Here is a 14,722-nt window from a genome sequence, read left to right on the forward strand (position 1 = left end):
TTATGAAAAAGTTAAAATTAGACTGAGAATTATCATAACAGTTCAAACTTAAAAATGCTTATCCGCCCTTTTCTTGTGTTGCTCCACAGAGGTTGCTGATTGTAACACATTATTAAGATTTTGCTTAAACATTTTTTTTAAATAATTTTGTAATTAGTTTTATTGATGATACTTTACCACTGCAGTGGCATTTGAGTCGTATTTTTGAAATATAAATTTTCGAATTTAATAAACTAAGCTTTGAGTAGCAAAGCGTCGCTTGTGTGCTATCTTGTGACACGTCCTATCTTTTTACAGCAGACGTGTCACAAGATAGCACACAAGCGACGAAAGAATGAAATTCAAAGCAAAAAAGGTTTTGAAACAATACTGAATTGCATTCTTTGCTACTCAGAACTTATATTTTACAGAATCAGTTAGACTGTTGCAAATATTTTTTAAAGTTTATGTACCTCAACTCAAAAAAAAAAATACATGAACCTCAACAAATGAAAAAAAAATATTAGTTTTCAAAATGTCTAGATTAAACATCAATTTCCATTGTAGTGTTTAAGTTTCTGGAAAAAATATGTTGCCCCCTGATCTGATTTTTCGGACCTATTTTGAAAGGGGGACGACAACATAAACTTTGCAAAATATTTGTAACGGTCTGATTTGATTAAAACACAAATCATCAAACAAAATTTTCCTTTTCATAGAAATGTAAAAAATAAGCAAAAAAAACTTGCCTACAAATATAAAAAAAAAAACAAAAACAAAAACTCGTTGGAGAAGTCAAGCAGTTGAGGCAGTTAAGTAATTGAGTTTGTCTGTCAAGATCCCTGGCTCGATTCCCATAGACAACACTTTTCGGTTTTATTACAAATCCAGAGATTTTTTTTTAAAAAAAAGGACCAATAAACTATTGTCTTTCATATGTTTACAGGACCTAATAAAAAAAAACTCTAGAAATGCACTTTTTTGGAAATGACCTCGAGAGTATGATTCTCTCGGCCATCTATATCCGTAAATGGTACCACTATTCTCTCAACTCAAGACTATTATTATCACGGAAAGTTTCCAATAGTTGTTGCAAATATTATTGGTTCTTTATTGTTTTTTATTTAGTAATTTTTTTAAAATATGTCTTCCTCATTTTTTTATAAATAGATAGAATAGCAGACAAAAATTAAAAACAAGCATTTGTTGGTATATGTTTTGTTGAAATTCAATAATATCGAAAATACAGATTTAGAACCACTGCCTTTCAATACCCCAGTTTACTCACCACGGGAGTTCATCGAGTCCGCGTGTGTTGTTTTGATGAATTACGCCGATAAAGGGGTGCACACACCACGGAAGGGGGCAAAGCGCGAGCACGCGAGCTAAAATCGCTCGGACACAAAGTTGGCTCGATTCGGCCGTTTATGTGGAGCAACGCTGCTTCAGCTCGAGCACCAACATTCCAACCTCGCGCGCTCTCGAACTCATCTCGCACACACACACTCGACGATCGATACCAATCGACGCAGCATCTTCCGAACGTGCGCTCGCTCTCTCGTAGCTAACAATGTATTAATCACCGGTCAGTTAGGGGGGGACCACGATTCGAGGAATTCTAATCAGTCTCGTGAGCACAACCAAGATGGATCGTTTTCAGGATCTATGTGTGCGTGTGGTTGTGCCAGGAATAGATGCACTAAGATGAGAATTTATGTTGTATGTAGTGGAATTTGAATTCGCTTATTACCGGCCAGAAGCGCGTCTGACGTGCCACTAATTGATGCAAGAATTTTGATGAATTTTATGAAGCCTTGCTCTGTCTCTTGTATTGAGGGCAATTCGAACAATTGCGAGCGAGCGAGATTGAAATGTTCACAGTGCTCTCAATTATTGTCATGTGTGTGTGCTTGATTGGATGCTTGAAAGGGTTCCGGAATAGTTGTTAGTTAATTTTTATACATAGTCCGGGTCTTCATGACAAGTGTGGCATTTCTATAACGGAATGCTACTATGCGATCTTGAATGTTAATAAAACAACTGTATTATAAGGAAAGATTACTATACACAAGAACAAGTATCTTAAAACAGATTTCAAGTTAAACTTTTTCTCTATATTTATAAAAAAAACCACATAATTTTGAAACTCTTGATCTAATTAAACAACTTTCACCCCCATTCTTCTCACACAGTTCAACCAGGACCTGTACTCTTCTTCGGGCGTCCCGCTGGCGGCGTCCTCCAGCACATCCGCCGGTTCCCACTCACCCTGCAGTCCCCTTCTGCCACCCTCGATATCGTCGAACGTAGCCTCGGCGGCAGCGGTGGCCTCCGCCGTAGCCCAGTCCCAGTCCCAGGCCCTCACGGCGGCCTCGTCCACCTCCAACACCACGATACCAACGATACCGCTGGGCGCGCTCCAGAGGCACATTACCAAAGAGGAAGACATCAGCACCGTCCGGAGTGACAACGAAGGTGAGAACATTTTTTTTAAAGTAATTTTAATAGTTCAAATGAAGTCTTCTTGTCTGTGAGCAACAAAATTTTGAGTGATCCAAATTTTATTCCAAATCAATAAAGCAATAATAATTCAATTTCAACTGTCAAAACACACAACGAACAAAAGTCATCGCCGCAGGTGCACAAAGATGTCAGCATGTTCTCGATTCTTGTAGCCACCTTTGCTAAACGAAACAAGACGAAAAAAAACCCTTTCATCGCATGGTCATCGCGGGCGCGCGCTCGGAAGCTCATAAATGTTTAAATTATTAACCCCTCGTTTATCTTGAACGGCTTCCGACGAGACGGTGGGGTCGATAAAACATCTGTACTGCGGGCTCTTGGACCTCCTCGCCGATGCAACTCTGCAATTCAAATGTGAGCTGCAGCTCAAAGATAATGATGACACGGGGACATAATTTATGGCGCTACCGTTGGGGGATGACGATGATAATTCCCGGTGGCTAAGTTCTGCGTGTTTTTTTTTTTTTTTTCAATATGTTTGCTCAGCCTTTAAGCTTGAAGTGGAAATAATAAACGATGTTGTTAGCAGTCAAATGAACATTGTTTAATCGTTATTAAATTATTTTAATGTGCTGTGAAGAGATAAGGCTGTGCTGTCTGGAGACCTTTTATTTTTAATTTAGGGATCATTTTTTTTATACAAAACAAAGAGCCACATTCATGAGACATGAGCTTTTTTCAGAATTTTTAAATTTGTTTCAAGAATGAGAAATATTTTGGAATATTCTGTTTATTTGCAAAAAGATTTTTAACATTATTTGGAGAAAGCTATAGCTGGGCCCGGATCCAGCTAAATGGAAATATTATATTTAAATTTGATTTCGTATTATTTTCGTTTTACCATGGACTCAAACTGCAAATTTAGTATTATTGAAACTACGGAAATTATCAATATGTTTTGTTTTTGAACATCTTCCAAAGATTTGAGTTCCGTCATCAGGGGTGACATTGGGCGAGAGGGTAAGGGGGTTGAAATTGGGTCATACAAATATCTGCATTTTTGTATGACCCAATTTCACCCCCCAGACCCAATGTCACCCCTGATGACGGTACGAAATTGATTTACAACAAAGCTAAACTATTTTTTTACAATCAATTTGTTTCAGAATTAGGTCCTTAAATTCAACCAATTTGGAGGACAAAAATAGTGTTTGTGTTCTTTGCCAAATATAAAATCATAACTAAATTAATTCCGTCAAAAAAAAAACTTTATGTTAAGGTTTTGATTTTGATTTGATTTGATGTGATAACCAACAGGGCCACAAGGATGACCTATGTAGCGGTTGCCTAGAATTACAGTGGCTCAGACTTAAAGGGAGCATCTTCAAATTACTGCCGTATGAAAGGCCAAAAGGGGATGGTTGGACGCGAACAAGCAAAATCACTCACGGTGTCCTCAGGGGAAGAGAATCTCCTTCCGACAGTAACCTCCAATAACTCCGAAAAAAGTCTGACAAAGCTGAAAAACAGGGCTCGCACCCTGTTGGGGGCCTAAAAGGGCGCGGCAGACAGCTGGAGACTGACAGAGGTCAAAAGATCTAGTAATTAGACAATCCTTTAGAATTGTATAATTAATAAACTATTTCCCCCTTGTGACGTAGTTCTGGTCTTCCACTATCCACATCCAGTCTCCGCCATTACAGCATACTGTCCACTGCCCTGATGCTCCCTACCCAATCCCCGGCTTTGGTTCTAACTACTGATTAAAAGGAAAATCAAAGATAAGAAAAGGTCAATGCGGATGGAGAGCAAATCGAGCTCAGTATCCCCTCACAAAGACTGGTAGTAAGTGTGAAAAAGCGGAGAAAATAGAAAGAAAGACAAGAAGAAAAAAGGAAAAGATAGTGTGTCAATGCGGATGGATCGATGATCCCCTCACAGAGACGTTAAAGAGTGAGATGGTAGAGAAAGCAAATGAAGAATAGAAAATCAAGAAAAAAAAAGTCAATCAGATGGAGAGCTGCGCGAGCTCAGTATGAATATAGGGGATAAAAAAATATAGCAAACAATTATGGAAAGCTCTCACCAAACAATGAATCTTCCACAAACAGCTCAAATCTTCAATAATTTTTCATGTTTCAGTTCCCTGCAACTAGCTGGTGATTCCCGCTCGCATGCCCGAGATAAGCCGGTTCCCGCTTAAGCTGGATCAGCTTGCCACCGTTCCACACGTAATCCGCGCCATCATCCTTATTTTCCTCCATTCGTAGGAACTTGCCACTCAGTTGACACGGCGGCAACAGAACCTCCCCGCTGCGACTGCGCCCAAGTGAATCAGTGCCGGCGAACTAATCCGTGCTCTTCGGCTCCGATGTCCTTGCGTTCACGGGATTTTGACTTTGATGGGAACCGTTTACGCGGTGACCGTAGACTGCCTCGTTCTCTGGGCTCGCGATCTTCCCAATTCGGGCCAGGTCCAGGTCCCTGTTCCAACCTATCAGCATCCTGGTCTCCGACGGCCACCGCGTTGTATGCCAGATCCCCGACCACTCCTGAATGAGGCACGTCTTCGACTTTACAGTCCTCCGAGCTCCAGCACCACCGCGATCCATCCAGTCCGGATGTGAAAAATATGCAAGCTGCCGTAATTTACATGTATTTTCTTTTAATTTAACTTTTTCAATGTTTAAAAAATATTGGAATTTGAAAAAACTGTGACTTTATGTTAAGGTATACAATTAATCAAATTGTTATGCCAACTAATTAGATTCATATGAGAACTTAACGAAAAATTACATCGTTTTAAATGTACTTTAGGTTGCAGCTTTAGGTTCTATCTATCTAATCTAATCTAACACAAACGCAGCGATGAAAGCATGCTGAAAAGTCTTATGATTAGATTACGCCCCAAGCACTTTTCTTGTCAATATTAATAATTGCAGTACATCCGAGAACACCCGAAAATGTAAAACAAAAATTAAAGCGGCCAGCCGTTGTGTTTACCGTAGAAAGGATTCCGAGAACGGATCACATTTCACAGAATTGACAAGGGAGGAAGGATGCGTGGACATACCGTACCAAACGCTCCGGTTTTAGGTTACAGCTTTAGGTTGGGCTAAAAAAATTCCATTCCCCAAATAAAAAATCATTACGTAATGTACTCTTTCTTTCAAAAGTTGATCTATTTTGAAGGGTGAAGTGTTAAGATTTTGCCTTTTTTATGACTGATAATTAAATTTTGGAAAGATGAGAAAAAAATAAATTTTAGCTTAACAAAATTTTCATAAACTTCAATTAAAAATTATCACAAAACGCTTTAAACATTAAAATAATTATGCTACTGTTGCAAATTGATAAAATATCAATGAAATTATGAAAAACGTTTTTTTCCTAAGGTCTGTTTCTGATCTGTTGTCATAAGATTTATTAAGAGGTTTAAATGAATTTAATCTATTAAAAACGCAAAAATATACGTTATACAATGTAATCTACATAAATTACAATCGATTTTACAAGTTGTTTTTAACCATATAAAAAAGCAGTATTTATTTTTTTGCACAATTTTTAAAGGAAAAGACAAAACCGGCAAATAATATTTGCATTGGTTTTTTTCATAGAAAAAAGTTCTCATTTGCAAATTTTCCGGAAATTTCATGATTTTTGCTTCTCTCGGCTCCCTGAAAATTTTGTCTCCCGGGAATGTAATGGATTTTGTGTTGCATGTAAAAATATGATGAATAATAATAAAACACTAGACAAACACTAGACAAACACTGATATAAATCAACTTCGAATCAATCAATATATTTTTATTTCGTATTTATATAACATTGTTTGGTAATTAAATTGGTGTGTTTTCCCCAACTGCATCAATCAATGCTGAATGATTGAGTGTATTTTTAAAAATTAACAACTGCTGATTATTTATTCAAGAAAAAAAAATAGTTAACCTCTCTAGGTTAGACCGAGGCCAACATTTACTTCCCCATCCGACGGAAGGCGTGATCAGACAAATCTCGTCTCGAAACGCTTACCCCTACACCACGGGTCTCGGCTAGAATCGAAGGGTGATTAACAATTAACAAAAATATTTGCAACGGCAAATTTTTCAAATTGAATAAGTCTCTTGAAAATATTTTTCAATGTTGCCCTTCCTTAAACATAAGCCGAAAAAATCAGGGGGATTTTTTTTGGTTTATTTCAAAAAGTCGAGCCGATTCCCCCTTCAAGGCAAAAAAATTAAAAAAAAATAAAAATTAGAATTACAATTGCAACTGAAATTTCACAAAAAATCAATATATGTTTAAATTTTCATTAAAATTTTTAAGTATTTTTTAAAATATAATTTTCGCTCCCTGATTTTACGGGCGAACTTTGAAAAATATTTGCATCGGGATTAGATACTTTGAAGAAATATGATTTCAAATTAAGTGAACTATTGTAAAATGCGTTTTTACACACTTTTTCATTCTAATGCTGAAACATTGGCCTGTGATTTTTTTTTTGTATTTTTTTCATTTTTTAACAAAAGCGGGAAATTGGAATACTGACAATTTTTAATGCTATTTAACATAAATAAATGTTTAATTTCATCCCAAATCAGTACTCTTTAAGTATGCCTTCATTCACTTATCAATGAATATAATACTATCATGCATAATTATTAATTAATGTGATTGAATATGTGCTCCACAAGCATAGCCCCATAATTTCCACTCCTCATGGAATGCATTCAATATCAATACAAAAAAAACCCCACCCTCAATTAATTAACTTTCCACTTTCGCAGGCACGATCCCGGGAGCGCACCATCACCACAACGACAGCTCCTGCTCGTCGGGCCCGGACTCCCCCAACAACCTGCATCAGGACGCGAGTGGGGCCGGCCCAAGCGGAGGAGGCGGCGGCGGCGGAGGCGGTGGCCTACCCGGAACGGGAAGTGGTGGCGGTCCCAGCGGCGGCGGCGAAGCTTCCGGCAGTGGGCGGGCCCAGTACGTGTCGGCCACGTGTGTAGTGTTTACCCACTATTCGGGCGATTCGGCCAGCGTGGTGGACGAGCACTTTTCTAGGGCGTTAAATTTTAGCGATAAAAATAACAAAGGTAAGTGAGGGGGGATTCATGTGTGGTGTTAAACGTCAATAAAAGGGGCAATTTCAGTTAAAACGCGATGAAGATGATGTTTTTGGCACGAGTGTGTAACCCTACTGGGTAATTAGCTGTTTATGGCTTCTTAACCCGAAGGCTGTAAAAATAAATCACAAAATACATAAAACGATTCCCCCCCATGTTTGGTTTAGTCGGAAGTGAAGCTATCTTCTTTGAAAGACCAGTGATGAAACTAGGGATGGCAGAGTTGTAATCTTACGTTTGTTTCTCCTCAAATTTTTCTTTTCTGTCGCAGTAATTTATGAATATTTGTTAAAAAAAGTTTTTTAGAAATCAAAAATGTTTGACCACGAGATACTTTGGTTTTCGTTTATAAAACGTATCATGTAAGAAAATTTCTTGAAACTAGTTGTAGATATTGAAGATCTGGCAACACTGCTGTGAGATCTCACGACTTAAGTGAAATTTATGAATTGTTGTAAATATTTTAGTTGAAAACTACTTCCGGATCGCCATTTTGGTACATTATTGGATATGTGTTTGAAGAACTTTTTCGATATGACATAACGTTTGAAGATCTGGCACCACTGTTCTAAGGATATCATTACTAATGTAGAATTTATAAAAAAAAATCAAGCCAAATGAAGGATTCTTAAAAACACAAAAATCACCAAACTCATCGAATGTCAACAACAGGAGAGCTACCTCACAGCTGCAACAACCACCAGAGATCGTCAGACAACAACTTCAGTGGTCGTGTCCCGTCACAATGTTATGTTGCATTATTCCAGAACATCGCTGCTTCTTAACCCGTCTTCCGCGGGCAAACCCGAACGACACGGGGTGTGCTCACGCATTTTTTTTTTTTTTTGTTTTATTTGACATCTTTATAGTGTGGTGGTTTTATTTTTAAAAGTTGTCTCTATTTATACCCCCGGAATGCAACGGCGCAGCATAAATATGTATTTCTTGAGGAAACGCACTTTTTCGGGGGAAGAAGGTCGCCCAAAGAGTGAGTCAGCGATTGCCCTTTTGTCTAACTGTGGAGTTGATCCCTGGCGCGTTCTAAACCTGGCCGCAGTCAATTATTTATTGATTTTCCTGGTTAGGAGGACCGTTTTGTTGTGGATGACACCAATTTGGAGGGGTTTGGAAAAAGGGGTTCCCGAAAGACAACGACGATGATGACGGTGATGATCCGAGGAGATAAAGGGGTCCCCAAACCGAATCGTATTATTATTTATGATGTCGACGCAGCCGCCGCGGGAAATGATTTATTGAGCTACAAATTAGTGCGCCACGATCGAAGACGGCGACGGTGACCGGGAGTCGTCGTTCCGTGGTCGTAAAGGTGCCCCCGTGGTGGGAAATTGTCCATTATATTAACGATCCTCGCGGCGGTTGACTGCTTCCGAGAAGATGTTTGTTTTATCCGTGTTGAGGAAATTTTCCTTGAAGTTTGCAAATTCGTGATGTTGAAGCAAGACGTGATGAAACCGCTACACCCAAATCAAACTCCGCTGACATTCAGTGGTAAGCAAGCCACTGGCATCCGTTGGCAGCTCTGCTGTCAGCCGTTGACAAGATCATCTCGTCATCCTTGCGTAGGACTCTCATCCCAAGAGCTCGATGTAGAATCTCATTATCCATTCGCGGAGGATTTGGCCACTCTCTTTATGGTTGGATTTAGTTCCAGATCCCAATTCTTACCACTTACTGAAACAAACAACCCCTCCCAGCTGCGGCCATTTTGGTCCCATCACACGAAGTAAAATTTTCCCACGAGTAAAAACAAAGGGCGCACAATTTTCGCCAACAACCGCCACCAAGAAGATCCAAAAACGCTCAAGTCACAAATCCGCTAACGACCTTGCAGAAATCTTCCGCCGTCGTCTCTCTACCCCCCCATCCAGGTATCCCCCACGAGCTTCAGCTTGCAAGCCTGCAACGACTCAACTTCTTTCTCACACCATCACGCCGATCGATCGCTCGTCCCTGTGAACAAATTATTTCACAACACTAAACGGACCCGGGGACCGGACCCCGTCTGCGATAGTCCACCTCCGCCGCTTAATCCGCACAGCTCATGGGAGAATACCTGACAACGACTTTGCTTGTTCGGCGCAATAATCTCGATTTGTGATTTACTACGTCCAAATCGTTCTCCATCGAGTTTCCCCTCGCGGCGACCCACCTTTTCTTCAAGCGCGAAACTGGTGAGTACGACCGAAACGTCAAAGGGTACCGCCGAAGTTGAAGCCAAGTCTTGTGGGAGACGGCAACAAAGTCCTCCGCACACACACTCTCACAAAAAAAAGTAAGACCTTTCCGCGGCAAATAAGTGGAACCGATCGGAGATTTACCTGCGCAAGATTCGCGGAACAACTGGGAAAGGAACGAAACAGAACAAACAAACAAAAAAAAATCGCGACATTTTATGGTAGTAATCGAACGAGGAATCCCAATCGAACGGAACGGATTCCGCGGGCTTCTGCTTCACACAGCGGAGAGAGAGAGCGCGGGCGAAAACTTGGAAGAATACTGAAGATTTATGCTGCCAATGAAAAGGAGGTGGAAAAAGGACAGTGCCTGCAAGAGTAGGTGCCCGGTTGCACAGGGAAATGAGTTCGGCAAAAGGGCAAACAGTTCTGGGACCAACAAAAAAAAAGGATCGCGGTAATTTTAAATGGTACTGAAGGGTTTGGTCAAATGGGCAGCGGAGTAATTTCTGGGTAGAACTATGCATATCGAAGAAGTGAGTTGTAGTTTTGGCTGGGGCTGTGGAGTTGGGGAGCTTTCAAAACGACTGACTCCGGCTTTTGAAAGTTTAGGGACTCCGACTCGGGCTTCTGGAGATTTAGCAAATCCGACAACGAAAAGACCCGACTTCGATTCCGACAACAACCACAGCTCTCATACAAAATTGCTGAAAAATTGGCTTGAACTCCTTATCCGGTTGCTGACAATTTCCGGCTTCTGAGATTTGTGTGACTCCGACTACGACTTCAGCACTCTGAAAACCTGACTCTACCGACTCCAGGTATGACTCCACAGCACTGTTTTTGATATTGAAGGATGAATTCACAATTCCTATTTATCTTTGTGGACATTTTATTGAGATTATTTATAAAACTATATAGCTGAAATAAAATTAAATAAATTAAAATACCACTTCAACCTGAAAATAGATGATTATTTTTATACAATATTTGCAGAAGATTCAGATTCAATTACATTTCAATCAAGAACTTCTGTGCATCTAAACGATATTTTTTTCAATTGGTTGTACTTTTATTTTTACAAAACATTTCGAAGATACTAAAAACTATATATCAGGATTTACTTAATAACTTTTATTTTAAATGAAGCAAAAATTATTTATACCTAGATGCTTTCTATACTTTTCAAGTAACATAGGGGAAATAAACCCATTTTAAGCCTAATAAGCGGTCTTGTTTCAATGATGTTGGATAATCTGGAGTGTTCCTTGAAATTCAGTAAAACCAAGTACACCAACGAGTAGAGCAACTTTTTGTGAACATTTCTGTTTATTTTCACTTTTATTTAAAGTTATGCTATTTCTTCTACAAGCATTTTAAAAAAATATTTTAAAAACGCATTCTAATCAGTCGTGTGCATTGGGCCACGCCCATTTTTCTATTTTCAGCTTAGTTCTTTTTTTCTTCCGTTCGTTCGTTTGGGTCTGTTTCGTGCTGCCAAAATTCATGAAATTTTGAGCAAATACTCACAAAAAGTAGCATTTATAGAGAAAGTTTCCTGGCAACACCACAAGCGCTGCTGGTGGTGTTGGTGGCCACCCTTTGTTCTTTATTTGCCTTTGCCTCTCGCTCGGTTTTCTTCAGGCTTCGCTTGGAATGGGTCATCAAGATTGAAACGTCAAAAGACTTGGCGCGTTTGTTTTTTTGATGGCGCTTGCTAATTATTTATATGTTTCGGGATTATTTTTCAAGTGAGTGACTAAGTAACGGTCAAAAGAACATGTTGCCGGTAGTTGGAAGCAATTTTATATCTTAAGCGCTTTGAAATCGTTAGCGCAAGTGAAAGGATATTGATGGCGACTTTCGTTAAGCAGTTAACCTCTGATCTTGCGTGTGGATGTGTGTGCCATCAAACCATGATGTGAAATGGTCTCGCAAAATAGAAATTATGATCAAAAGTGCATTAAATTTGATCTTTTTGGCCAGTACGTGGCATACATTTGCGTGCTTACTCGAGGCGGTGCTGTTGCTGGTAAGTTTACAGCCTAAATAGTATTTTTGGAGCTTTAATCGAGCATCAAACTCTCCATATGACGAAGAAAGGTGTTTGATTAGAAAGGGTATATTTCCCCTACTACACTGAAAAAATACAAAATATCAATGAAGTCTTCTAAAAAATCCCTGAATTCTACGGATATAAATCCAATCTGTGGTCACAAAGGCCATAATTGAAAAAAAAATGCATAAAAATGCCGAATTTCATTTAAATTGCTAAAATAATCGAATTACAATACTATTTTTTTCAATAAAAATTAGCAAAAATATTTTTTGCCAAATTTACATTGAATACCTTTGATAAAATATTTGTGATTTTTTTAAATGTTCGGCAATGATTTCAGAAAATCCTTGAATTTCACGGGATTTCGCGGAAATTGTGGAATTTCACGCTGTCTGCGAAATCGTGAAAATTTAATAAAAAGGAATTTTCTGATCGGTTTGGAGTCTTCGCCAAATTGGTTCGTATTGCTTACACTGAAATAAAAAAAGTATCAAATTCCTAAATTCTAGGAATTTTGCCTCCTTTTCTTATTAAGTAATCGAAAAAACCCGATTACTAAATAAGAAAAAGAGGCAAAATTCCTAGAATTTAGGAATTTGGAACTTTTTTTTATTTCAGTGTAGGAATTTTAAGAAAAAAAAAACACTCTAAAAATTTACCAATTTGTTTACTTGAATTTTTCAGACACACAAATTAATAACTTCATCATGACAATTAACAATTTTTCAATAAAATCAGAATTTTCGTAAAATGTGTAAAAATTTGGAAAAAATGTAATGTTGTTATTTTTTGAAGAAATCAGAAAATTCCCTACAGAGTTTTATGGAGAAATGTAGAAAATACAACAAATATTTGAAGAAGCTCAGGCATTTAGTTAGGTTTAATTTTGAGAAGTAAAAATCTCGAATTTTGATTTCTGAAAAAATAGCGAATTTTTCTAAAACAGGGTGAGAAAAATTCTTGTTAATGTGAGATTGGTATTTTCGTTCCTGAGATACAACCACAAAGGAATAATAAAATTGGAAGTTTTAAAAACAGGGCTATCATTCAAAACGGGGATACTAATTATTTTTTGGCATTTTTGAAATGTTAGACTTGATTTTGGGCAGTTGCAAATATTTTTGAATGCACCTTCAGGTCTGAAAAATCAGGGGGCAAAAACAAACTACCAAATTTTAATGGAAATAGAAGTCATATCAATTGAAAACAAATAAAAATGCATTTTATTGAAAAAAAGGTCGTCAGTACTTTGATATTTTTAAAACTAATTATTGCAATACAACTGGGCAGATGGAAATAGTAGTTTATGAAACAAGTTGAAAAAAGAGGATTTTCGCAGCACGAGTCCTACATTTATACAACGAGGTTCACCGATTCGGATAAATACGAAGAGTGCTGACAAAACAAGTTTTGCAACGAGTTCCATACAACATTTTTAGCAATTCCAAAAAACACGCATTGAGTAAAATTTGAAGTATTTTTTTTATATACTTTGTCAATAGATCGTTTAAATCAAAAAAATGTTGAAAAGTGTTACTTTTCGAAACAAGTGCTGAAAAGTTCTACTTCGATTCTGTTAATTTTTGTACAGAAAAGTAGGCTATTTCGTTGTTAAAGAATGACAGGAAAAGTAAGTAGTTTCACGACGACTTCAATTTTTAATTTTTATATTAAACTTCTAAATATGTCTTAGACAGAGTTCAGACAATTTCGGGAAAGATTAATTTTTTTTATACATCTCCAAAACGGTGATAATTTTGATGACAAATTCAATTTGCATATAAAATTATGAAAATAAAATGTTTGCTTGATATTAGTTATTTCTTCAAAAATCAAAATTGGATGGCAAAATGTTTACCCATAAATACTTTTCTATGACTCAAAAGTTCTCTTTTTGGCCCCAAGAATTCTATTTTAGCATGTAAAGGTAATAAAGATAGAGAAATTTTTGAAGTCCTCATTTTATCAAAATACCCAACATAATACCTACAACTTTGCCCAAGACAAATCGAACAAAATGTCCAATTGCAAGATACAGATTTTGAATTTTTACACATCAGATTTCAAAGGGATTCAAACCAATGAACATTGCATATAAATCCATCCTGATAGCAATGAATTTGAGAATAGTTCAATATTCAGTTTTTCGAAACCTTAATTTGTCCCAAATTTGTTTCCAAACCCATAACACCACGCTACTGTCAGCGACAAATCAGCGTGAGATCTTGCTCAATTTGTAAGTTTTTGACACCCCACAAAACATCAACCTGTAAATGTCAAACCAATGAGCTGCTTCTGCCACCGCCACCGTGTCACCTTTCAAGAACTCGTCATAACCTCTGCACTGCCGCCGACTTGGCTGATGATACTGACAGCACACAGCTGTCCCCCGACCCGGAAAGTGTCACCACACCAAATGAAGACGATCACAGCTTGTCAAGGTGGTGTCACCACCGTGTGGGTACCAACTCCTACTCTGGGTGCAGTTACTGCCGACGCCACGAGTGACGAATCGTGGGGTGTCACATTGAATTATGCTTATGCTAATTAATATTTTAATTATCATTCCCATTCAGCAATTTGCGTGCGACACGGCGACGGCGGCGGCCCTTATATAAATTGCACTTTTGCTCTAATTAAATGCAATTATAATGACGCTAATGATGTATATATTCGTAAGTGCAAACCGCTTTGCGGTTTGCCGAACGGGGGCTTTCTGCAAAATAGTGGGGCGTTTAATTGAAGAGTCGGTGGAAGGTGTCGCTTTGAGGAACCGCCCCAGAACAAACTCCTCACAAGATTCGGCAACATCCTGAATGAAATCGCGTCTAGCCGTGAACGAAAACGCGCTCCAGCTTGCGCAGTTCTGGAACACACTTCGGGGTGTGACAATGT

The 14,722-nt window shown here is 38.3% G+C and overlaps 1 protein-coding gene across 1 annotated transcript in view; it reads left to right on the forward strand.

The window, feature by feature from the left end:
* LOC6042118 (protein vestigial) overlaps positions 1 to 14,722 on the forward strand; it is a 66,510-nt gene that overhangs the window by 26,979 nt on the left and 24,809 nt on the right. Inside the window, exons 3-4 of the mRNA XM_038256136.1 lie at positions 2,172 to 2,454; positions 7,232 to 7,543. Coding sequence (XP_038112064.1) covers positions 2,172 to 2,454; positions 7,232 to 7,543 — 595 coding nt within the window. The remainder of the gene's footprint in view (positions 1 to 2,171; positions 2,455 to 7,231; positions 7,544 to 14,722) is intronic.

This window comes from Culex quinquefasciatus, chromosome 2 (assembly GCF_015732765.1).
Source record: "Culex quinquefasciatus strain JHB chromosome 2, VPISU_Cqui_1.0_pri_paternal, whole genome shotgun sequence".
Classification (NCBI taxonomy): Eukaryota; Metazoa; Arthropoda; class Insecta; order Diptera; family Culicidae; genus Culex; species Culex quinquefasciatus.